At 48.5% G+C, this 26,275-nt stretch overlaps 2 protein-coding genes across 4 annotated transcripts in view; one reads left to right on the top strand and one right to left on the bottom strand.

Annotated features, from left to right (window-relative positions):
• FAM131C (family with sequence similarity 131 member C) overlaps positions 1 to 20,928 on the top strand; it is a 33,226-nt gene extending 12,298 nt beyond the window's left edge. The window contains exons 2-6 of the mRNA XM_066606318.1: positions 7,416 to 7,579; positions 7,657 to 7,750; positions 13,751 to 13,933; positions 14,518 to 14,628; positions 19,434 to 20,928. Coding sequence (XP_066462415.1) covers positions 7,416 to 7,579; positions 7,657 to 7,750; positions 13,751 to 13,933; positions 14,518 to 14,628; positions 19,434 to 19,789 — 908 coding nt within the window. The 3' untranslated portion in view covers positions 19,790 to 20,928. The remainder of the gene's footprint in view (positions 1 to 7,415; positions 7,580 to 7,656; positions 7,751 to 13,750; positions 13,934 to 14,517; positions 14,629 to 19,433) is intronic.
• Positions 20,929 to 20,939: 11 nt separating this feature from the next.
• Positions 20,940 to 26,275, bottom strand: part of LOC136631860 (chloride channel protein ClC-Kb-like) — a 40,727-nt gene continuing 35,391 nt past the window's right edge. For all 3 annotated transcript variants that reach the window (XM_066606317.1, XM_066606316.1, XM_066606315.1), the window contains exon 20: positions 20,940 to 25,385. In XM_066606317.1, coding sequence (XP_066462414.1) covers positions 25,347 to 25,385 — 39 coding nt within the window. In that variant the 3' untranslated portion in view covers positions 20,940 to 25,346. The remainder of the gene's footprint in view (positions 25,386 to 26,275) is intronic.

The following is a 26,275-nucleotide window of genomic DNA, read 5'->3' as shown; positions in this document are numbered from 1 at the left end:
CCAATGGCCACCTAAACACAAGGCCTACGCTGAGGAGCTGGGAGGGTAGAGTTGGCACTTGTCATGGTGGCTCTTACCAGACTCCTTCCTGGAGGCACGCACGCAACCTCGGCCCAAGTAGCGCTAGGCCTCTTCCTGGAACAGCGATTACCTGTATTCATGTGGTGGACTGTAGACTTGTCAAGTGTGAGGCCACGGTTCCTTCTCAGTGTAGCTTGTACCCAGCAGTTAAATAAAGAAAGTCCACACACACAGTTAACTTAAATACTTCAGTCCCTGGGAACGGACAGAGACTGGAGAAACTTTATTTGAAGCTTGAGAGTATACAGCTTAATACACACCAGTGCAGGCAGGACTGTAGACTTGAGGTCAGCGAGAAGACACAGGATGACACCGGTCCTATAGTCCTCGATATCTGTAAGGTACTACTCCTGGAAGGGGAACATTCCGGAGGAGGATGGAAGTAGGATCACTCCATAGACACTCACTCGATTCAAAACGTGGATCACTGCATGGTGGACTCTTCTCTCCACTCAGCTCTCACTCTTAAATGAAGGTTCCTGGGATAGGGACGGGACATTAGGATACCTTTCCTCAGCCTCCATTCTCTTCACTACATGAGGGTTAAAGGTACCCCTATGTGGCCGGCACTCTCACTCCTCTCACTACCATTGAAGATCATGGACTCTCGCACCACACCCAATCACTCACATTTATAGGGTGCAGACATCACGTGACTAGACAGATATTGATACTTTTCCAGCATATCTCAGACATTAACCTCTCATATGCTGCAGCTGTGCAATACACATAACAGCAGACAAGACACTTTGCACAGTGCATCTACATTGAAGACATGATATGTATGACATTTATGGAGGGGCCAGAAATATAAATTTTGGGCTACTACACCTGCGTCACTTTTCTCACTAGTTACTTCTGGCCCCACACACGGGACGGTCTTCAGCCTCGCTACCATACCCAATGTAATCCCAGCGCTAACTTGCCCGGCTGGAATCTCACTACACAGGGACTGCTGACTTTCCGCTGTCTGCAGTTCTCTGGCAGAGGCTTGCTCTATGTTGGACACTAGCTCCTTGATGTCATCAAAGATGTTAGCTAGACCCGGTGAAGATCCTTCTAACTAGTCATTGCTCCCCAGCTTCTACGCAAAGGGACCTGCACTCTTAAAGATGACCTTCCTTCTTTCAACCATGGTGAGAATCTCTCCCTTTAACTCTTGGACGGCTTGATTATATTGGGCCCTCCTTGCCCCACCTGAGTTATTGGCCAGGGACTTGGCTGCCTGTAACTCCTCCTGGAGCCTTTGGATGGTGCTATCAGCCTCATGGGTTCTTGCAGCTATCCTGGAGGCAAAACTGCTTAAATTCTCCAGGGGTCACAGTGTCCCCCAGTTCTCGATGGAGGGTCCAGGGTCTCCACCGGAAGCACCTGCCCTGGCTCTAGAAAGGCCTTTGCTAGAGCTCCTTGCAGCCAAGGTCCCAAATGACCGCCATCCCTCACCTTGGTTACCCTAGCAGCCACTTTGGGCAATCTCCAGGAGGGGTGCAGGAGACACATCGCTGCGCCTCCAGCTTGCGCTCCTCATTCCCTCCTGGGTAGCTGGTTGCAATACATTCCTACCCTCCGCCGGCCTTGACCGGAAAGTGAGGGTAGTGAGCCTCCTACTAACCATAGCCCAGATCCTCACTCTCCGGGCTCACACCCACTTGCGTTTTTTTAACGCTGCAATATCGCTGCGCTTTTTTCATGCGACTGTCAATGGGACTTTCTAATGTTAAAAACGCATCACAAGTTGGTGCTTTGCAATTTTTGTGCGATGCGTTTTTAACATTAGAAAGTCCCATTGACAACCGTGTGAAAAAAAGCGCATGATAGGATTAGATACAGCAGCTCAGCAAGCAGTATCACACATGATAAGCTTAGATACATAGTTTTCCAGCTCTCTCAGGTATTAGCCCCCTGCCCTGTGTCTCTGACTTTTGGCTAAGTATTTGTAGCCGGATTCCTGTCGTTTGTGGAATTCTCTCCATGCCATCGTCCCACCGAGGAGTTGTCGGTAATAATATTGTTCCCATGGCGACATAGATCCGAATCTGAATGTAACGCCAGAGCTTCTAATGCAGCAATATACAATGGCACAGTTTATTGGGTCACCTCTCTGGATACAGAACTCAGCATTGCCTGATCACTTTTCTCTGACCCATGAGACCCTTCACTGGTGTACCTACCATAGAGGTCGTCCCATGACTGTGATAGCAAGGGAACAACCCCAACCTTCCTTCCCTTACTGCTGTCATAGTGACTTGTAGCTGCCACTAAGAGGAGCACACTGCATCCGGACTTACAGTATACAGTGCCCACTGAGCTCAATACGGGCTGTATACATCATTATGCAGTGAGCTCCCCCTAGTGGTGGCTGTGTACATCCATATACCGGGAGCTCCCCCTAGTGAAGTGGTTCCCAAACCTTTTCAGCCATGGAGCCCTTTTTGAAGCAAAAGTTTCTCATGAAGCCCCATGGAGGGTGTGGTCAAGGGAGGGGTTAGGGGCGTGGCTTAACACGACATATGAGTTTTACCTCCATTATTAAAAAAATGGATAGGGCTGTTAAAAAAAAAAAACAGGGACGAACGCTGGGGCGCTGGATGGGCTATTGATATACATTATATTTAAAATTAACCTGCTGTGGAATTAAATCTCGCACCACATGTCAATATTCCCATGGGTTTTGTGCAGATTTTTTCCACAGCGTGTGGATCAGCTTTTCAAAATCCCACAGCAAATATTCCCCCGTGTAGTAATAGTGACCCCCTATATTGGTGGCCCCAGTAGTAATAGCATTCCCTATATTAGTGGCCCAAGTATCATAGAATCACAGAATGGTAGAGTTGGAAGGGACCTCCAGGGTCATCGGGTCCGACCCCCTGCTCAGTGCAGGATCACTAAATCATCCCAGACAGATGTGTGTCCAGCCTTTGTTTGAACATTTCCATTGAAGGAGAACTCACCACCTCCTGTGGTAACCTGTTCCACTCATTGATCACCCTAGTAGTAATAGTGTTTCCTATATTGGTGGACCCAGTAGTAATAGCATTCCCTATATTGGTTGCCCCAGTAGCAATAGCATTCTCTATATTGGCCCTAGTAGTAATAGTGACCCCCTATATTGATGGCCCACTGCGGGAATGAAGGGAATTCCCATCGCGGCTGCCACAGTAGCGTTAGAGGATCAAGGAGTCCTATCTTCCTGCGATTTCACCCATTGCTTTCAATGGGAGGACTCCACGATCCTCTGCCGTGGCTGTGACAGGCACGACGGGGGGATTCCATCAGCACAGCAGTGATGCAAGGCTATTTCCACGTGGACACATGTTGCACATAGGGGTTTCAGATGGATGGCAAGGGCAATATTGGGCCGTGAATGATGACCCAATATCGCCCACGCCAGTGTGATGGAGCCATCAGTCCCCATTCTACTCACTGTTGTAGTGGTGCCCCGATAGGCTGTTTTGAGCAAATGAACGTCCAGGACCTGGGATTGGCATAGCAACGCGGATCACAGGACCGCAGCAAGCTCATATGATCCACGTTGCTATGCTGACCCCAGATCCTGGACATTGCTTTCCTCAGTTTAGCCTGTCGGGACACCGCTACAGCAGTAGGTATAGCGTGGACCTAGACCCTCTGTCGGAGCCCCTGACAATCACTCGTCGAGCCCCAAGGGCTCTGCGGAGCACAGTTTGGGAAACCCTGCCCTAGCCATGCCTGCATACATCCATATACAGGGAGCTCCCCCTAGTGGAGACTGTATATGTCCATACTGTGATCTCACCCTAGTGGTGGCTGTGTATATCCATATACAGTGATCTCTTCATCTCTCACTGTATACATCTGTATTTTAGGAGCTTCCCCTGGTGGCTGCTGTATACATCTGTATGTGACGAACTCCCCTCAGTGGTGGCTGTATACACCTGTATGTGTAGAGCTCCCCCTAGTGGTAGCTGTATACATCTGTATTTGAGGAGCTCCCCCTAGTGACTGCTGTATACATCCATACACTGTGAGCTCCCCCTAGTGGTGGCTGTTTTGTAATAGTGACATGTAAGATCTAAAGATTCGGCTGCCGGCGCGGTTGAGCGGTTAGTTGCGGGAGTGAGCAGGGGGGAGAGAGTGAGAAAGAGATCTCCCCGCTCTCCCCCACTGCTCCCCGCCCCCTGCCGGCAGCCGAATCTTTAGAGACGAGCGGGCAGGTACTCGCATAAGGCATTACTCGCTCATCTCTAGACACAAACAAACAGATTTAGTGTTTTATATACAAGATGACCTATATATAATGTATTACTGTGTAGCTGATATACTCAGACTCACGGATTCTGGTATGCAATAATTCTCAGGAACTTCGGGCTTTCATAAAAGTAAGTTGCATGCCTTATTATAACCTTGCGCTCATATCATCCTGGTTTGTCCCTGGAGTACGCATTGCCATCTTTGGTTGAGATCTCGATCACGGATTCTGGCCATGTTATACAAGCAGAGTCGCTAGAAATATCTCTAATGCTTGGGTAGATCAGCGGCAAAAGAAGACCCAGCGCCAAATAACACGATGGCTAATACTGTCAGAGCGGATACTGGCATGGATATCACACAACTGGAAGAAGCAGCGCAAAACGAAACCCTTGGAGGGAGGGAGCCTGTAGGGTCGCCGAGGGTCGTGAACGACTAAATGATATACTGTTATAGAGTATAATGTATTATGTGCTTTATAATATATGACCTATATATCATTCACACAGTAATAAATAATATATATTATGGAGTATAATTAGAGATGAGCGAGTATACTCGCTAAGGCTAACTACTCGAGCGACTAGTGCCTTAGCCGAGTATCCTCCCGCTCGTCCGTAAAGATTCGGCTGCTGGCGCGGGTGACAGGTGAGTTACGGCGGTGAGCAGGGGGTGCGGGGGGGGGGGGGGGGAGAGGGAGAGAGAGATCTTTTCTCCGTTCCCCCCCCCCCCCCGCCCCCCGCCGGCCCCCGAATCTTTACAGTCGAGCGGGAAGATACTCGGCTAAGGCAATAATCGCTCGAGTAGTTAGCCTTCGCGAGTATACTCGCTCATCTCTAAGTATAATGTATGGCACGATGTATAATATACGGTGTAGGATATAATGCACAGTCTGATAAATAGTATATGTCCGACTGCACACAGTCGTATTTGCATTGTGGAATCCGGAGCGGGCGTCTGCCTTCAGATTCCGCAGCACATGCTGCCCCTAGACATGCTATGGAGAATCGCTTTGCCATGTCCAAGATTGGAAATCAATTGCGATTTTCCACTTGCTGAGGGAAAATCGCAGCATGTTCTGTTCCAGCGCGGATTCCGAGCGGACGGCTTGGAATGGAAGCCGTCCGATCCACGGCCCTTCTGCAATCATTATTGCGAAATCCACGCCATCGCCTAGCTGTGACGTGGCATAATCTGTATTGCACATGTGAGCTGGCACGTCGGCCGTACATCCGCAATACAGATTATGAAAATCCAGAGAGGTACGCAGGGATTCCCGCCGGGCACAGGATCGGATACCGCTGCGGGATCCCGCATGCAGAATACGACCCGGCCGTGTGCAGGGGGACTAAATCAGAGAATGTGTTGTAGTGTGGTTTATAATGTACAACATGGGGTGTAATAAAGAGTGATGTATAATGTACAGTGTAGTTTATAATATACAGTGTGGTTTATAATGTACGGTGTAGTTTATAATGTGTGACTCGGTGTATAATATAGAGTGATGTATAATATACAGTGTAGTTCACAATGTATGGTGTGGTGTATAATGTGTGACACGGTGTATAATATACAGTGTGGTTTATAATGTACGGTGTAGTTTATAATATACAGTGTAGTTTATAATGTGTGACACGGTGTATAAAGTACGGCGAGGGTTATTTCAGGAGTACATACGGCGCTGGATGTCACATGATGACGTGTGCGGGGGTCTCATCATGTGAGGTTGTTTGTGTATTTGATGTGTTTTTCTGCATCCTGCGTGTCGGTGTTGTCATGGAGACCCCCGGCCTTCATCCCTGACGCCTCCTCCATGTACTGGAGCAAAAGAAACCTGCAAGGCTCTACTGGAAGCTCCTGGACAGCCGGATAGAAGACGTACAATATAAACTATAATGATACAGACAGGAGAAATGTACAGTAGAGCATAATAATCAGTCCACATCTCTATAATATACAAGTACAGTCTATAATAATGTTATAATATTACAGTGCAGTATGTAAGCATGCAGCATATAATACACCTGCACGTAATAAGGATCCACTAGTGTAATATATAATAGTACAGCATATAATACACCAACAGTCTATAATAAAGATATAATAGTTCAGTATGTAATAGTACTACATATAATACACCAGCAGTTTATAATAGTACAGTATATAATAGTACTGCATACAATACACCAGTAGTCTATAATAATGATATACTAGTACAGCATATAATAATGAAGCCTATAATACACCCGTTCGGTCTATGTGATTCCTGACTGTTGTAATATACAATTTGTCAAGTCTGACTAGTAGGTGACACCTGGTGGTCATTACTGGAACTATAGCTGTAGTCTCCTATGGCTTGGTACGTGGCAGTGAGTTCGGGGGAGCACTCCTTTGCTAACTTCACACGGATGAGGGCGATATCGGGTCATGATTTACGGACGATATCGCCTTCACCATCCATGTGCCGCCCCGTGGACGTCAGGCATTTTCAAGTGAAAACATTGTGGAGTTCTCTCATTGTTTTCAACGGGGCTGCGATGTGAGATCACGGCGCCAGATAGAACATGCTCGCAACGCACAAATCTCACGCAATTTCTCGCCTGTGTGAAGGCAGCCTTACTCTTAGCGTTTTGGCTTTTTCGTCTTTGTTTATTCCCAGTTGTTGTTACAAGGCTTGTTAAAAGGTCTGACATTGACCTGCAGAAATGCTGCCCTCCAATAGGTGGCGCTGTAGAGGTATTGCTCCATCTTTGTATTTGCATAAATTTCCCAGAGTAGCATGCACGGCCTTATAAGTCTGCTCACACCCGCTAGGTGCTCTCCCTAAGGCCTGCTGTCCACGGGCGATATTTCACTGCGTTACCTGTAATGATAATCCGCACGCGGGTAACACAATGAACGCTTTTCATAAACTAACTCTGGAATGCGCAGCTCCATGTACACGGCGATTTACCTCAATGAAACTATCACAATGATGCGTTCATCGCGGAAAAACATGGTGACAAAATGTTCTCCGGCGGCGGTATATCGCAACGCCCGTGGACAGCCAGCTTAAGAAGCTTTACTCCTTCTGACACTCGTCTTTGTCTCCATCTTCTTTTTTGCAGAGTTTTTCTTCAGTGGACACAAAGAACTTCACTTCTCCAACAGCAACACAAAGCCGTCCAGCCCCCCTGTGGTATGTGCAGAAATACCGCCACCAGCAGAGGGCACCGCGCCCACTGACAGCCCTGAGGAGGATGAGGAGGAAGAGGACAATATGCCGGGGCAGGTAAGTTGGTGGGGTAGAATCCCCCTGTGCCCGTGCCCCTCTCCCGTCATAATCTGCCACTTCTCTATCCCCAACAGAAATGTTTTAAGACACCCAACGGCTTCATGTGCGAATCCAAGGCGAACTCTGTGAGCTACGAGATCACAGAGCTGGCGACCTCCTCACTGATTGGTGAGTAGTGGGGGGCAGATCACTGATGCTCTCACCATCTGTCCCGGGGGATCGGCTATTAGTGCTGTGTATAATATAGGAATGATCCGGAAATATCGGACGGGTCGTCTGTGTGCGGTCGTTTCTCCACCTTTTAGGATGTTTTCCATGATTTTGACTTTTCTCAGTGACCTCTCCTCAGGATAAGTCATCAATAAATGATGGGTGAGTCCATAGAACTGTACTGCAATACCACTGCAGGCCACTGCACAATGTACAGTGCTGTTTCCGGCACACAGCAGCTCCATTCATTAGAGCAGTGGCCCCGGCAAGCAGTCGACCTGAGGGGGGCCTGAAGATAGAGCACCATTGTAAAAATCCTGGAAAACCCCTTTAAGGTTGATAGCCACTACCGTATGGAGGGATTTCAGTGCCCATGGGGGTTCCCAGATTTTAGGGGGTAGTAAAATGCACATTTGCCAAGCGCAGTGTTTTTCTGAGAAGGCCCGCGAGGGCTGGATCCCAAACGAGAGGTATTATAGGATGGAAGGTTGTATTATTTGGATGCAGCATATTATTTTGGCACTTCACGGCTTTGTTATTTCAGCAGTGTTTGGCAGTGTTATTTTGGCACTTTATAGGGGTACTATATGTGGGCTGTTGTCTGGCCATATTATTTTGGCAGTTTATGGCGGCATGTTTGCTGTTTCCGCCAGTATTATTGCGTCATTATATGAGAGTATTGTTACGGTATACTACCCTTGATACGCCAGCCCGGGTGCCCTAGATCTCACCCACAAGCCCTGTCACTGTCTACTTGCCTCCACTCCTGGCTAACCCCAGGCGGGCAACTGGCCGGCGATCTCTACTCTCACTAGGGACCGAACAAGGGACGCTGGCGTACCTGGATGGAAAGGGTTGAATACCGACAGAAAAGGCAGATGTAAATAACGAACATGAACAATACTAAGCAGAACTGAGGCAGATGGGAAAACCTGGCGGATAATAGCAAAGTATAGCAGACAAGATGACAGAAGCAGGAACCAACAGAGGCAGACTAGCTAGCACACTGAGGGAAACCAATAACTGGCAGTGATTACCAGTCTCTGCCGGACCTTTAAGCAAAAGCCTCCGCCCAGGGGCGGAGAGAGGGAGACAGCCAACTCCCAACAGAGCATAATAAAAGGGAGCTTGTGCACGGCAGCTGCACTCACAGGTGCGCGCGCACGGTGCCGCTCGCCACCAGCACCACGCCGGCCAGGCACCCACGCTCCCGGCAGCCGAACAACAAGCCGGGGGCGTGGGACCGTGGGACCCCCATACACCGCCGCCCCGGGAGGACCAGCAACCGCCTCATGGTAACAAGTATTATGTGGGCTCTGTTTAGCAGAATTATTTTGGTACTTTATGGCAGTATTATGTGGGCTGTGTCTGGCAGAAATATTTTGGCAGTTCATGGCGATATTTTCAGATCCACATCGTGTTAATACAGATGCAGGAATGCTAATGACTCTCACTGTGGATTTCATCCTTTGCACTGCATGTGGATTTTGGTTCAAGATGTTTTTATTAGGACATATAGCGTTATACATACATATCATTTCTTATTGCGCTACATTGAATACCATTCAGTAAAATTTCTTACATTGACTCTCTCCCATCCATTGCATATTCTGGTATCCAGCGTTTGGGCTTTGCTGTCCTTAGATTTTCTCTTTATTAAAACCTAAAATCTGAATAGTTTGGTGTACACTTATAACAAAAGCAAGTGACCGTAAGATGCTGAGAAGATATCAGCGGGAAGAACAAATCAGATGACAAGACAGGGGGGGTTGTGGGGTGACTGGGAAGTAGGGGTAGGTGACGCGCTTTTATCATGTCTCAATAGTAGACCTCGCGCTGCCGTACGTGGGGGCATTCCGGGGTTTGGTCAGCTCCGCCGAGGGGCGGCACCGCCGCGGACGTTGTGTATGGGTGTCCCCCATCTCCCACTCCAGCAACATCTTATAGAGCAGAGAGATTGTGTGTTTGATTATGCCCGTGGACATGCTTATTTTTTCAAAGGGTGTGAGTTCTTGTGTTGGGCTTTGTCCAGGCGACAGGGAGTCCAGTGAACCTCTTATCTGCAGGTATTCCATCCATGCCCCCGGGAGGACCCGTCCCTCTGGGAAAAGCTCTATTAGTTGTTTCAGTCCCGTCTGTCCCCACACGTCTCTCAGGCGTGGTGATGTATTAGCGGGAGTGATCAACAGGGATTTTCTCTGCTCAAAGGCTTTAAATTGAGGATTTGCCAACAGTGGGGTGAGTGGGCCCGGGACCGAGACTAGCGGGTAGCCTCTCAGTAGATCCGACCAGGCCTCTGTCAATTGTCTCAGCAGGGGGGACAGATCGGGGGAACCTCTAATCAGGCCGCTCGGTATCCAGAATGCACTTTGTGCCAATCTCGGGGTCCAGCTCGTATTCGATCTCGACCCACAGCTTGGACTCTTTGTGTTTTAGGAGGTTCAACGCGCAGTTGGCTATGTTGGCCTTGTAATATAATGAGAAGTCTGGTAGTCCCAGTCCCCCTCTCTCCTTAGCTCTGGCTAGCGTGCTGAATTTTAGTCTGGGTCTACGGCCCCGCCATATGAATTTAGTAATTAGGGATCGGATGTGCCTTAAATAGGGCCTACACAGCCTGACTGGGAAAGCCTGGCAGATGTATAAAAATTTCGGAAGCGCATCCATTTTGATTGCGTTGATTCTTCCCATCCAAGACAGGAATAGCGGGCTCCATTTGTTTAGGTCTTTTTCTAGGTTAGTTACGAGCGGTTTGTAGTTCAGTTTGATCACATCCGCCGGTTCTGATGGGAGTTGAACCCCCAAGTACTTAATGGAGTTGGCTTGCCATTTGAATGGGAATTGCCCTTGTAGGGACCTCCTCTCCCGTCGTGGGAGGGATATGTTCAGCATTTCCGTTTTCTGTACATTGATTTTAAAGTTACTCACTGCGCTAAATCTATCAAACTTTCGCAGTAGGACCGGGATACCCACGTTTGGGCTGGACAGGTATATGAGGACGTCGTCCGCGAACAAGGAAAGTTTATGTTCCGCTTGTCCCACTCTGACGCCCATGATTGAGTCATTCTTTCTAATGGCATTAGCTAGGGATTCCATTGTTAAAATGTATACGAACGGTGACAGTGAGCATCCCTGTCTCGTTCCATTTTTTATGAGGATGTTATCTGATAGAGTCCCATTGACCCTCACTCTGGCTGAAGGTCTTTGGTATAGGGCCATTATCCAGTCCCTCATGTGGGGTCCCAGCCCCACTCTCCCCAGAGTGGCTTCCAGGAACCTCCATCCGACTCTATCAAAAGCCTGCGTCTATTGCCATGAGGCAGAGCGGGGACCCCGCATTCCGGGCGCGTGACATGAGTGACATGGTTTTTATTATGTTGTCCCTACCCTCCCTCCCTGGGACAAATCCAACCTGGTCTCTATGTATAGGTTTTGGTATACAGGGCTGTAGTCGGGTCGCTATCAACTTCGCAAATATTTTTACGTCTACGTTTAAGAGTGAAATGGGCCTATAGTTCCCGCATGCCATGGGATCTCTCCCTGGCTTGGGCAGTACGACCAAGTGTGCTTGAAGCGCCTGGTCTGGGAAGGGGCACCCTCTGTTGATAGCGTTAAAGGCTTTCAGGATCATGGGGGACAGCTCTTCTCTGAAAAGTTTATAAAATTTGGCGGTGAGCCCATCTGGGCCCGGGCTTTTTCCTGTTTTAAGTTCTTTTATCAGACCCAATAGTTCTGCACTCGAGAAATCCTCCTCCATATTGGTGGATTCCTCTGGGTCCACCGGGCCTGGGGCATAGCTATCCAAGAACTCCTCTACCCCCCCTTCCGCCCCTCCCCGCGCCGTGTTGGAGTTGCCTTCTATATCATATAGGTTTTTGTAGTATTTATGGAAGACCTCTAGGATCTCAGAGGTCGAGTGGGCGACTCCCCCGTCTTGTTTCTGGATCTTAGGGATGTGGGTCATCGGATGAGGGTCATTGGGGTGTAGGGTTCTGGCCAGCCATCTCCCGCATTTATCTCCGTATTCGAATGCGCATCTTCGCATTCTGTCTCTGAATCCCATCGACCTCTGGTCCAGAATAGACAATATTTGATGTCGTATTGTAGAAATTTCGGCTTTCAAAGTTTCCTCTGGGTGGCCCTTGTTTATTTGCTCTTTGGCATGTAGTTCGCTTAATAATCTTTTCAATTTTGCTGACCTGTCCTTTTTGAGGCGGGCGCACTGCATGTGGATTTTGCTGAGGATTCGCGATCCATTGTGGCTTTTATTTTCCCCGCCATGTCTGAACTCATCCTTCTATGGGCTGTGTCTGGCAGTATTATTTTGGTACTTTATGGCACTAATATATTAGCTGTGTCTGGCAGTATTTTTTGGTCATGATATAGTGGTATTATATGGTAGGTGTCTGGCAATATTATTTTGGTACTCAGTGGTGGTATTATGTCAGTGGTGTCTGGCAGTGTTATTTGGCTGAGGTATAGCGCTATTATGTGGGCGTTGTCTAGCAGTATTATTTGGTCATGATATAGCAATATTATTTTTTCACTTTATGTGGGTTATGTTTGGTAATATTATTTAGGCACTTTATGGTGGCATTATGTCAACGGCAATATTATTTGGTCATGATATGGCAGTATTATGTCAGTAGTGTCTGGCAGTATTACTTGGCTGTGATATAGCAGTAGTATGTGGGCGGTGTGTGGCAGTATTTGTTCATGATATGGCAATATTATTTTGGCACTTTATGGTGGTATTATGTAGGCTGTGTTTGGCAGTACTATTTAGTCATTATATGGCAGTATTATATGGGCTGTATTAATTTGGCACTTTGTGGCAGTATATGTTAGTGGTATTTGACAGTATTATTTGGTTGCGATACAGTGGCATTATATAGGTGGTGTCTGGCATGATTATTTGGCCAGGATATGGCAATATTACTGTAGAATGTTATGGCAGTGATATGTGCACTGTGTCTGGAAATATTATTGTGGCACTTTATGTTGGTATTGTGATATTGTGTATGCTGTTGTCTGGCAGTATCATTTGGTGATGATATGGCAATATTATTTTGGCACTTTATTGTGGTATGATGTGGCTTGTATTTGGCAGTATTTGGTCACGATATGGTGATATGATTTGTACTTTCTTTGCCAACAATATTTTGGTGCTTTATGGAGGTACTATATGGCAATCAATGAGGAGAGGGGCTTTTAAACTTCTTTGCTTGTTGCACAGGACCACATTTTTCTTATAGCAGTATTATGTGGGTTGTATCTAGCAGTATTATTTGGTCATGACATAATATAATTTTGGCACTTTATGGTGGTATTATGTAGGCTGTGTTTGGCAGTACTATTTAGTCATCATATGGCAGTATTATGGGAGCTGTATCTGGCAGTTTTGGTCGTGTTATGGCGGTATTATGTGAGTTGTGTTTATTAGCATTACTTTGTCACTTTAGGATGGGGGGTGCTTTACCTCTTTGCCTGTTTCACAGGGCCCCATTTGCACTGCTTGTGTGATTGTGACACATCCCCCATCATGACTCCTCTGTGTGGTTTCCCCATCTGCTTCGGTCGTGCCGGGATAAGCGATGGTCACACATCCAGGAGTTTCAGGTTCTCTTGCGCTTCCATAATTACTGTGATCTTGAGATCAGCGTGATGAGCGTTTCTGTGGTAACTACATGGATCTGACTCTTCTCAGAACGTACGATGCCGCGTAGAACGCAATGTGCAGATAGCATGAAGAATGGACTCCCCTCCCCAAAACTATGTGACAGAGAAGAGGGATGACTGAGCAGGGGCCCCCAGTCAGATGGGGCCCCAGTTCTTGTGTACACACTATTTTCGCAACCTTCCGTGTGTTACATCCCCCCCCAATACTGCTGGGGCTTGGGGAGTGTTTCCAGTATGATATGACCGCTCACCATGAACTGCCACTTCTACCTCCATCTCTAGGTCTGGTACAAACCATTAAGGACCACATCACCAAGCCTACAGCTATGGCCCGTGGACGTGTAGCCCATCTGATCGAATGGAAAGGTTGGAGCGCCCCCCAGACTGGCTGGGACTCCACCCTGACCGATGAGGAACACTACTCCGACCTGACGGATGAGCTGAAGGAAGCGCGGTTTGCTGCAGGTGAGAAGTGGGAGCTCCTGGACATTTACTGCCACCTGTGCAGAAAGGAGTCCAAACATGCAGACAGGTTGAGTGGCATTGTCAGCCCAACCAGGTGGGATGGACCACCCATCGTATGTGTATGGCGGCCTCACAACTCTTCCCAACGGCCACTATCGGGGAGAGAAGGATCGGGCAGATGGATTTCAGTATGCCCTATCCTCTTGTTTTTAAAGAGATCAATCATGGCCAGGGGAGTATAAAGGGGGCGGAGGAGTCTGGCAGCGACTTACTCCCCTCCCCCTTTTCAGAACACATGACTGCTCGACTGAACATGTGTATATATATGTGGGGGGAGCTGTCCTATGAAAACAGCAGAACAGGGAGCAGGCTGCTTCCCCTCCCATTATCAATCATATTGTGAGGTACGAGTGAAGGTTAGAGTGAGGAGGACTATAAGGATCCAAGTGCTAACGTCCCTTTAAATTACCATTCCTCTACATTGCAGTCGTCATGAACAGAAGTTGGGATCTAGATTTAGGGTTGCTCTTCCACAAGCTGCTTGGCCGCCTCTTATCTAACGCTTCATGTTGTCTGCTCCTCAGGAGTTGCGGAGCAGTTTGCCATCACTGAAGCGACTCTCAGCGCATGGTCCTCCTTGGATGAGGAAGAGATGCATTATGGACTCGGCTCCCAAGAGGTTCGACAGCTTCAAGGTAAGTCATGGAGCGACCGAATGAGACCACGGCTTCCTATTATGGAGCTTCAGACAATTTAAAGATTGTCACATTAAGGAATCCTGACTGCCACGCAAAATGTCTTCCTCGCAGAGTATTGAAAATAAATTCCTCCTTGAACCGGCCCCGAGCCCACAACCCCTCAGGTAGTCACCCCATAAGTGTATAATAGCAAAGACGTGGAAGTATACCTATTAAAGGGGTTGTCTCGCGGGAGCAAGTGGGGTTATACACTTCTGTATGGCCATATTAATGCACTTTGTAATATACATCGTGCATTAAATATGAGCCATACAGACGTTATACACTTACCCCCTCCGGTGCTGGCATCCTCGTCTCCATGGTGCCGTCTAACGCTGTCTTCTCCTTCCATTTAGACGCGCTTGCGCTGTGCGGTCTTCTGCTGTTTCAATGGAGCCGCTCCGGTGTGCTCGCGCCGGAGAGCTGGTCTGCGCATGCGCAGAAGACCACGGCAGCGCATGCGCATTAATATGGCCATACAGAAGTGTAAAACCCCACTTGCTCCCGCGAGACAACCCCTTTAAGGCCCATTTAGACACAACGATTATCACTCAAAGATCACTGAAAAGCCATCTTTTGAGCAATAGTCGTTGTGTCTAAATGCGCTTCCATCATGCACTGTTCGTTCATCGTTGATTTGTAGCAAGCTAGAATTCAATGATGACTCTTATCAGCACCGAGCTATGATTTTCTCAGCAGACAGGGCTGAAAGCTCCGAAAACAAAGCAGGTATTTGCATATACAAAACAGTTATCAGCATTGTCCTGCTCTGCCTGCATTTAACTCTTTAAGTAACTAATTAATTATGCAAAGATGATCGCTCAAAACTGTCACTCAAACTGCCGTTTGAGCGATTTTTGAGCAATCATCTTTCAGTCTAAATGCACCCTTACATGTGTGCATATATATATATATATATATATACTCATTGTCAGTTACCTCCCTACCCTAGAAGGAGAGTGTGTGTGTGTGTACAATCATTGTCCCCTAGAAGTTGTCGGATGGGACGAAAGTTTTTCTGTGTGATTGTAACATTGGATACAAGATGTGATACGAGGGGCATGGAGGCTCTAGTACCCTGTTCTACTGCCTCTAGCTTCCATATGGCTACCTGCGGCTTATCGCTGTAACTGAGCCTATAGATCGAGTACACTCGTAGGCTGTAAAAGTTGCCGTCCCAGATGGTCCTATACATGTTCTATTGGCGGTGAATCTGACAACCAGTTGGCCAAGGAAGTGTGACAATGTTGTGGGGCATTATTCTTCTGGCTCTTGGAAGCAGCCATGAGAGGAACACATGTGGCTGCAGGAAGTCCTGAACATATCGCTGAGCTGTCATTGTCCCTCGTACCACTAGTAGGGGGGCCTACTGTTGTATGCGATCGCCCCCCAGACCATTACACCAGTAGAGGGCAGTGTGCTGATCCCCTCGAAGGCAGGATTGAGGCGCTCACCCTGAGGTCTCCAAACTAAACCTGGATTCATTGCTGAAGAAAAACCTGGTTCCCCTCCGTAGCGTCCAGTGTCATCATTCATGACATCACTGCAAACGGAGGCGACGGTGGAGGTCAGAGGCCGTACATGTAATGGGGGCCGTGAGACCAAATTTCCTTCAGCCAAGCACCTGCAAATGGTTCAGACAGGCACAGGAATGTAACTATGGCGCCCCTTGTCTCTGGATGGCGGACAATGAAACAGTTAGAGCTGCTGGTGCTTGTCGGACAATCAGACGCTCCTCTCTACTGGTGGTCTGTTGGGGGTCCTGAGCCCGGTCACCTTGTGTGTCCTTACACATCCACTGGTCTCAACACCTCCTAACAGTCTGGTCATACGCTCTTCTCTACTGGTGGTCTGTAGGGGGCATCCTGAGCCCGGTCACCTTGTGTGCCCTCATCCACTGGTCCCAACACCTCCTAACAGTCTGGTCAGACGCTCCTCTCTACTGGTGGTCTGTAGGGGGTGTCCTGAGCCCAGTCACCTTGTGTGCCCTCATCCACTGGTCTCAACACCCCCTAACAGTCTGGTCAGACGCTCCTCTCTATTGGTGGTCTGTCGGGGGGCCTGAGTCTGGTCACCTTGTGTGGCCCCATCCACTGGTCCCAACAGCCCCTAACAGTCTGGTCAGACGCTCCTCTCTACTGGTGGTCTGTCGGGGCGTCCTGAGCCCGGTCACATTGTGTGCCCTCACACATCCACTGGTCCCAACACCCCCTAACAGTCTGGTCAGACGCTCCTCTCTACTGGTGGTCTGTAGGGGGTCCTGAGTCTGGTCACCTTGTGTGCCCTCACACATCCACCGGTCCCAACACCTCCTAACAGTTTGGTCAGACGGTCCTTTTTACTGGTGGTCTGTAGGGGCGCCTTGAGCCCGGTCACCTTGTGTGCCCTCACACATCCACTGGTCCCAACACCTCCTAACAGTCTGGTCAGAACGGCCAGTGAGGGACAATTCAGCGATACGACCATCCAGCTTCTCACATCCCAATAATGCGCCCCCTTCTGGTAACAGGGTGAAATCTCTTCTTTGCGTGGTAGAGGCGTCAAGTGATCAACAAGCTCTACAAGCAGAAGAAGAGGTCACTACACACAAGGAGCCTCCGAGAGCCTCTTAAAGGCCAAGGGGGGAACCACTTTTAGGGCCGCCGGTGACAAGACCCTGAGATGGAACTGCATGCCGGGTTCTGCAGCAAAATTACAACTTCTTCTAGAGGCTGGAATGTTTTTTGACACGGAGTTTAAACTACAGCTCACCCCCCAAAAAACAAGCCCCCACACAGCACAATCGACAGGAAAATAAAATAAGTTCTGGAGTGCCGAATTTAGTGATACAAAATGATTTTTTTTAGTTTTCAAAAGTAGTCAAACATAAAAAAAAACTGCCCGAATTCGCTCTCATACTGACCTGCAGAATAAAGTCACCGGATCACTTTACTGCTCAGTGAGCGCTGTACAAACTAACCCCACAAAATAATGGCAGAATTGTGGGGTTTTTTTTTTCCTTTTTGACCAATTTAACCATTTTTAGAAAGATTTTCAGTACTTTAAATGGTGTTAAGAAAAGTGAAACTCATCCCACAAGCGTCTAAGCCCTCGTCCAACTCTGATGAGGAAAAGTCATAAAGTTACAGCTTTTGGAATGAAGAAACGACAATGAGAAAACTAAAACTGTCTGCGACGGGAAGGGTTAAATCTGGTGTCATGGCGTGCATGCAGGTCACTGTGTGGTTTTGGGTCATCGTCATGTTATACACTGCTGAGTCTTCTAGTGTAGAGGTAATTACGGGGCCCCAGCTGCTGCGCACATCTCCCCGGGGCCCCGCGTTCTCCGCCTCCCCCTGGTAACTGGCTGAGTGCTTTCTATTTCTGGGTTATGCAATGTTGATGAATGGTAAGAACCCAGCTTCTGTGTGAGCCGAGCGCCGGCCGCATAATCTGGGTCATGTCGGCCATCCAGAAGGTGGGTGCCCCCATCTGCTCGCTGGGGGTCTTGTGCTGCACCCCTTGCCTGCTGTCTCTGGTTTATACTGGATGGACTGCAGTCAAATGAAGGATACGCAATATATGAAACTGACAGAGACAAATGAGGAGACTTCATCTATAAGATTCTGTTACTCCAGAGCTGAAATCGCTGTTCTGCTGGTCTTCTGTTAGCTCTCAGACGGCAGAACTTCACTTCTCATTGCTGACTGTCTGTTCAAAGTATACTCTGCTGTGCTGCATTGTGGGAGATGTGAGTGTACACCATAGAATAGTGGTCTGCAGCTTGTCACCTTCAACTGCAACTACTGCTCCCAGCAAGCTCTGATGAGCATCTAATGAATAATAGCCAGATGTGGGGAACAAGACAGTACCTTGGAGCGCAGCTCTGTGAGGAGACGTATCTGTCAGAAGGGTACAAGGCTATACCACAATGCAGCACAAACACCACGGCGCAGCAGAATTATGTATGCAGCTCTGGGGGTGAGTGGAATATAGGGTATGAAAAAACTGCAGAATTGTAGTTGCAGCTCTATGAGGAGATGTAGCTGTCATAACAGGGCACAAACATGGTGACACAGCATAGGACAAGATGTCACAGCAAAATTATGTTTGCAGCTCTGGGTGTGACTGGAGGATAGAATATGATGTAATAGTACAACTGTGTATGCAGCTCTGGATGTGACTGGAGTATAGGGCATGATGTAACAGCAGAGTTGTGGATGCAGCTTTGGGTATGTTACTAAAGAACCATTGATACAGCTCAGGATATGACAGAAATATAAGACATAATGTAACAGTAGAATTGTGGAAGCAGCTCTGGATGTGATTGGAATATAAAACATGGTGTAACAGTAGAATTGTGGATGCAGCACTGGGTATGACTGGAGTATAGCACATGGTGTAACAGCAGAATTGTGGATGCAGCTCTGGATGTGACTGGAGTATAACACATGGTGTAACAACAGAATCGTGGATGCAGCTCTGGGTGTGACTGGAATATAACACATGGTGTAATGGCAGGATTGTGGATGCAGCTCTGGATGGGACTTGAGTATTGGATGTGACTGGAGTATAACACATGGTTTAACAACAGAATTTTTGATGCAGCTCTGGGTGTGACTGGAGTATATAACATGGTGTAACAGCAGAATTGTGGATGCAGCTCTGGGTGTGACAGGAGTATAACACATGATGTAACGGCAGGATGGTGCATGCAGCTCTGGATGTGACTGGAGTATAACACCTGGTGTAACGGCAGAACTGACCCTCTCTTTTTCTTGCAGAACTCGAGAGTCTGTACCTGCAGAGTCGGCTGCTGAGCTACACTCAGGGGGCCTGCGGCTCCGATCTGGGGGGAAGCCTCCCCGGCCTCTCCTATTCCTCCGCCTTGTCTTTGGCTGCAGCTTCTCAGCCAGTGCTGCCCATGGAGAGATGGGACATCAGCGAGCCACGTTCTCACCAGTCCTTATTCCCCTGCCCCTTACTGACAGGTGGGAGAAGCAGCAGCTCAGAAAACTCCAAAGCGGCGGTGCTGGCGGAGGGCGAGAGCGCCCCCGGACCCTGCAAACCCCGACTCAACAGCTCGCTTCATTACGTGGACAGCAGCTCGTTATCCGAGGATGAGGTGTTCTACAACTGAGCGGGACGCTGGAGCCTCACTGGTCCAGTGACCTTTAAGGACTGATGAGTGTCAGCTCCTGGGCTCACGTTATTTCAGGACCGTCACTACAGAGGGGTCTTTGTCGCTGGTTACAGGGGTGAACTACAAAGCTCAAAATCTGGAAGCAGTGAGATCTTCTGGTCTCCAGGTTGGACATGGGAGACGGGGACCCTGGAGCAGCGATGGTCTAGAACCGTCCTATCAGCAATATGTTTGTCACTTCGAGAGGCCCGGACCTCTTCCAGGGTTCGGCCTCGAGCCTTACTTCACAGGAATGTGTTGTGCGGTGCCATGTTGGGCGCTGGGTGCCGGCGCCATGTGTCGTCCACTTCTGTGATGTGTTAGTGAATGTATTGGCCTTTTCTGTTACATCCAATGCGTTATTATACAGGATGATCGACAGGATCCCTGCGCCATATCATCACCGCGCCGAACTATACAATACACCATAGTCCCCACCATGTCGTCCGCCTGTCCGCTACAGGAAACACGTAGACTCGGGGCTCATTCACATGGCCATATGCGGGTTTCGGTCTGTGAATACGCAGTTATTCAGAGTGGATCTTTTGTCCCTTCTTGCATTTTTTTCACGCATGAGCACAGCGTATTTACACACAGAAAAAAACCTGCAAGATGCGATGATTGATATTATGCGCAAATACGCGAATACACTGTTCATTTGTATTCACTGAATATTTGCACAGTACCATTCACTTTGAAGTCCTATTTAACTATTGATGACCTACTCTGAGGATAGGTCACCAACTGTAAAATTCCTGAACAACCCCTTTAATTCTATGGGAAACCCCCTTGAACTCTTTGAAGCATTGTCTGTATTAACAACATGTTGGGTATGCTGCAGATCTGTGAATTAAGCTGGTGCCATCTTGTGGGTGTAACAGGTAGTGCAGCGATGATTACACATGTCACTAGTGCGCCGCTTTCGCCACCTTAAACGATCAGTGACACAAAGGAATTGGATTCTCTGCTGTCTTATAATAACTTGTCAGCTGTAATAACATGAGACATCTCCAGCAACGTAACAGAGAGGTGTCACCCACAGCAACGGGGCCGCAGCTGTGTCCGATGTAACACAATCATCCCTGCACAATATTAATCCACACACCAAGAAGTTATACAAACTTTTATCTCTTGTCCGTGCATCATTTATCGTGACAATTCTCTGATTACAGGTGACTGGAGTTTATCAATACTCAGTGCAAATGGGAACACAGTACAAGACTGGCGCTGGTGGTGACACGCTGTCCACAGGGAATGGTAGGAGTCAATATACAACATCACTTTGTAATATATACCTGCACTGTAAAGGATGGAGGGATTTAATTCTGGTTGCTGTGGATGCATCCTTTAGGCTGGGTTCACATGGGGCGGATTTGCTGCGGAAATTCCGTGCGGAATTTCGCCACGGCAAATCCGCATGCGGCCGCTAATCCCGGGATTAGCCAGCCATGTGGACGAGATTTCTCAGAAATCTCGTCCACACGGGACGGCAAATCCGCTGGGCTAAGCCGGCAGAAGCTGCCGCTGCGGCGCGGATTTGCCGAGCGCAGCATGTCCATTTTTTTTTCCCGCTGCGGCCGGCGCTCCCATAGAGCGAGCGGCCGGGCCGCTTCAAAGCCGCCGCGGGTTTTGCAGCAGCGGTTCTACCGGCGGAAATCTCGCGCTTTTTGCTGCGGCCAAATCGCGAGATTTCCGCCGAGAATCCGCCCTGTGAGAACCCAGCCTTAGTGATTCTCTGCAGTAATTGTAATTTTTGTGAATTGCTTATTTTTAATATCTATATTATTAGTATATCTTGTATAGACCAGAAAAGATTGTGCAGTTACATATATAGATATGGACATGGTAACCAGAATGAAATCCTCCATGCTGTACACTGCAGGCTTCATCCAAAGAAATGCAAAATTGTAACAGGTCTATGCATATACGATATATATATATATCACACACACACACACACAGAGATCATAACCCTTAAAGAGGTTGTCAGGAGGCTGGAATCGGCACATGTGACGGGGGCGGAGCTACGCGATGACGTGTACAAGGGGGCGGAGCCAAAACGCCGCTGCTACCAAGTCGAGCCGAAGGGAGAAGACCCATTTGCGCAAGCGCGTCTAAAAAAGCAAGAAGACACCGAAATTAGACGGAGCCATGGAGACGGGGACGCCAGCAACGGAGCAGGTAAGTGAATAACTTCTGTATGGCTCATATTTAATGCACAATGTATATTACAAAGTGCATTAATATGGCCATGCAGAAGAGCTTAACCCCACTTGCTGCCGCGAGACAACCCCTTTAAGTATCCCTATTTAGAGATGTCTAGATACCTACCGGGCATAACTGAATCAAACTTGGTAATAATACTATCCAGGACATGCAGAGGCGATCCATGTGCAAAAAAGTTCAAAATTACTGATAGCATTCATCTTAGGTTCTGCCCAAAAAACTTAAGTGGAAAGGGGGTCTTTGGATATGTGATCTAAGAGCAGAATTTCATCAGCAATTCATAGGTGCAATCATTTTCTCAATGCCTGCAACCATTTCTGAGTTATGGCTGATGTCATATTGAAAATTAATAAAGTTTCTATGTTGAATTTTGTTGTATGGAAAATACTAATCACATATCTCTTTAGGTATCAAAAGATGCCAATGACAATCCAAGATGGCCGCCACCAGTCATTTAGATTTTTTTTTGTTCACATGGATCGCTTCTGTATGTCCTGGTCTTCAGTGACAGATCAGGTGATACAGAGCATTGGCGCCCTCCTGGCTGGAGTATTAACGCATTTCACACACACACCAGAATATTCTGCAGTCAAAATCCGCAGGTCCACATGCAGATTTTGATACAGATTTGCTGGAACCATTTTCAAATCCACGTCTAAATCCGCATGTTATACATATTAGACATGTGGATTTTGGTGCGGATTGTTCTGCACAGCGGAGTACCCTTATAAAGCTTGTCCAGTCTTCTGTGCAATGACAACTTCTGCAACTTTCTAATAGACTTTGTGTTTCACCTCCTCACCATGTTTCTGCTTGCTGTCATCGAATGGAAATATTCTTGTCTGCAGAGGCGTAACAAAAGGCTCGTGAGCCCGGATGCAAACATTCAGCAGGGGGCCCTTCCACAGCTTTCCTCAGCATCGTTGAGACTCTAAAGAAGCCCAGTGATGTAACAAGAGCAGGCGGGGGCATTGCTAGAATGCTAAAAGATTAGGCAGAGGCTAAATGTAGGGGGCCTCAATGCCAAATCTGTATCATGGCCCCTCAACCATCCATATGTCATTTATAATACTGGTGTTTTCTTATATGATAGAAGGGCCTTTGGGCTCCCTAAGGCCGCCTGCAGACGTCCGGGTCGGATTCCGCTGCGAGAATCCTCGCAGCAGGACCAGACCTGAGCCCCTGCAGGGACCAGCGCGGCACTCACCTCTCCCGCGGCTCCGGCTCTTTCATGTGCCGGCTGCTGGCCAGCCAGTGCATGCGCAGAGCGGAGCCGTCGGCCGGGGAGTGTCAGAAATAGAGCACCTGGCGACTTGTTTTCCGCGCGTGATTTTGCACGGACAAATCACGGCTATCTGACTAGGATTGCATTTTCTAACACAATCCTATGACAGCAGCCACGTGCGGAGATTCTCTGGGAAATCCCGCTGCGGAATTTCCGCCTGTGTGCAGGGGGCATAAGGCTACAGGGCCCGGTAGCAACTGCAACCTGTGCTCCCCCTATAACTACGCCCCTGCTTGTCTGCATCCTGAAGCTGAAAGCCATCTCCACCTAATACTTCACACAGCTGAGGGCTTGTTACAATTGTATCCAGTATAGACAATAATCAGTGAGGTAAACAGTCTGGACGCTATTCTGATACATTGTACCTGCACTAATACATTGTAACAAATTATCTGGGCAGGAGAAACATTTGTAAGGCCAATGTTACTTGAAACAATCCGATCCCCTGAGGAAATTGTCATTTTGCTGTAAACCTCGACCTGCAGTTCCATCTCAGGCAGATATACAGATGATGAGAGCTGTGGTGATTAGATGAACGGTCTTGTCAAGTGGTTTCCCCTTGGCCTATAAAAGGCTCTCAGAGGCTCCTTGTGTGTAGTGAGCTCTTCTTCCACTTGTAGAGCTTGTTGTAGACGCCTCTACGACACAGGGAAGAGATTTCACCCCGTTACCAGAGTCTGAGAGGGGCGCATTATTGGGATGTGAGAAGCTGGAGGGTCGTATCCATGAATTGTCCCTCACCGGGCTGTTCTGACCCAACTGTTAGGGGGTGTTGGGACTAGTGGATGTCTGAGGGCACACAAGGTGACCAGGCTCAGGACCCCCAACAGACCACCAGTAGAGAGGAGCGTCTGACCAGACTGTTAGGAGGTGTTGGGACCAGTGGATGTGTGAGGGCACACAAGGTGACCGGGCTCAGGATGCCCCCTACAGACCACCAGTAGAGAGGAGCATCTGACCAGACTGTTAGGGGGTGTTGGGACCAGTGGATGTGTGAGGGCACACAAGGTGACCGGGCTCAGGACCCCCTACAGACCACCAGTAGAGAGGAGCGTCTGACCAGTCTGTTAGGAGATGTTGGGACCAGTGGATGTGTGAGGGCACACAAGGTGACCGGGCTGAGGACCCCCAACAGACCACCAGTAGAGAGGAGCGTCTGACCAGACTGTTAGGGGGTGTTGGGACCAGTGGATGTGTGAGGGCACACAAGGGGACCGGGCTCAGGACGCCCCCTACAGACCACCAGTAGAGAGGAGCGTCTGACCAGTCTGTTAGGTGTTGGGACCAGTGGATGTGTGAGGGCACACAAGGTGACCGGGCTCAGGACGCCCCCTACAGACCCCCAGTAGAGAGGAGCGTCTGACCAGTCTGTTAGGAGGTGTTGGGACCAGTGGATGTGTGAGGACACACAAGGTGACCGGGCTCAGGACCCCCTACAGACCACCATTAGAGAGGAGCGTCTGACCAGACTTCTAGGGGGTGTTGGCACCAGTGGGTGTGTGAGGGCACACAAGGTGACTGGGATTAGGACCCGTAACAGACCACCAGTAGAGAGGAGCGTCTGATCGTCCGACAAGCACCAGTAGAGACCAGGTTTCCACTATAAATGGTCCTTTTGCTCTGATATTGTAATCACTTACCTACATAAACGTTACAATCACACAGAGAAAGTTTCATTTCATTCCAACATCTTCCAGGGGAGGGACGCGACTGACAATGAGCAGATATTATTGAAAGTAGAATTTGGAGATTTCCAGCTTTTGAATGTAAAGATCAGTGTTTCTATTCATTAACAGCAAGCAGAGAGCATGAAAATGTAAAAAAAAATATTGAAAAACTGAATCTTAGAAAGTTGCAGATCTTTTGCTGTATGTATTTACATGAGACCAGAGAGGCTGTTGGGGGTTGTGATCCCCATCTGTAATGGCCAGCAGCATCTTGTGTTCATGAGGATCGGCGCCATGGAAGTTTCTTCAGATGTCCTTTTCCTGACCTCCAGCTGCTTCATTTGGGGTCTGCAAGTTTCTCGATAGCTTTCCTCATCTGAAATATGGCATAAATATTTATTACTGAATCAATAGTGGGCGCCCGACTCAGCAGCCAGCGCAAGACTCCTTTATACCCCATGTAACCTTCACATAAGGAACGGGACAGGAGGTCATCTGTACAGATGCGGAGGGCAACAAACATTCCTAGACTAATTGGCGCAAATAGCAGATTTTCCGCAGCAGAAACTCCAAAATCTACAGCAAATTCTGTGTCAAAATTCATACTGTTTGGTGCAGATTTTGTCACAGATCGGCCGCCTGCAGACGGCCGGGTCGGATCCGGCTGCGAGAATTCTCGCAGCGGGACCCGACCCACGCATCTGCAGAGGGCAGCGCAGGCACTCACCTGCTCCCACGGTCCCGGCTCTCTCACGTTCCGGCTGCTGGGCCGCCGGCGCATGCGCAGAGCGGAGCCGGCGGCTGGTGAGTGACGTTTCTGTGCGAGGCTCTGCGAGCCCCACACAGAAATAGGGCATGCCGCGATTTGTTTGCCGCACCAGATTTCGCGCGGCCATCTGATAGGATTGCGTTTGTTAATGCAATCACTTGGCAGCTTCCAGGGGCGGAAACTCTGCGGCGGAATTTCCGCCCGTCTGCAAGCAGCCATCCACAGCAGACGTCATCCCTTCAGTTGAAAGGGTAAAGCCTGCTGCGGATCCGAGTCAAAATCCGCTCCAAATTGTGCAGATTCTGATGTGGATTTAGGAGCAAATCCATAGAAGATTTTCCATAGATCTGCACCAAAATCTGCTGCAGAATTTTCAGCGTGGAATTCACCGGCAAAACTGCAGCTGAAATCCGTGGCTATTCTGCCATAGTTTTTGCCGTGGATCCATACACAGATTAAGTCCTGTCAATGGCCAAAATCCGAGTACAGAATTCCAC

Source organism: Eleutherodactylus coqui, chromosome 6 (genome assembly GCF_035609145.1).
Source record: "Eleutherodactylus coqui strain aEleCoq1 chromosome 6, aEleCoq1.hap1, whole genome shotgun sequence".
Classification (NCBI taxonomy): Eukaryota; Metazoa; Chordata; class Amphibia; order Anura; family Eleutherodactylidae; genus Eleutherodactylus; species Eleutherodactylus coqui.
The sequence above is the reverse complement of the archived record's forward strand: the minus strand, read 5'-3'. Positions and strand labels throughout refer to the sequence as shown.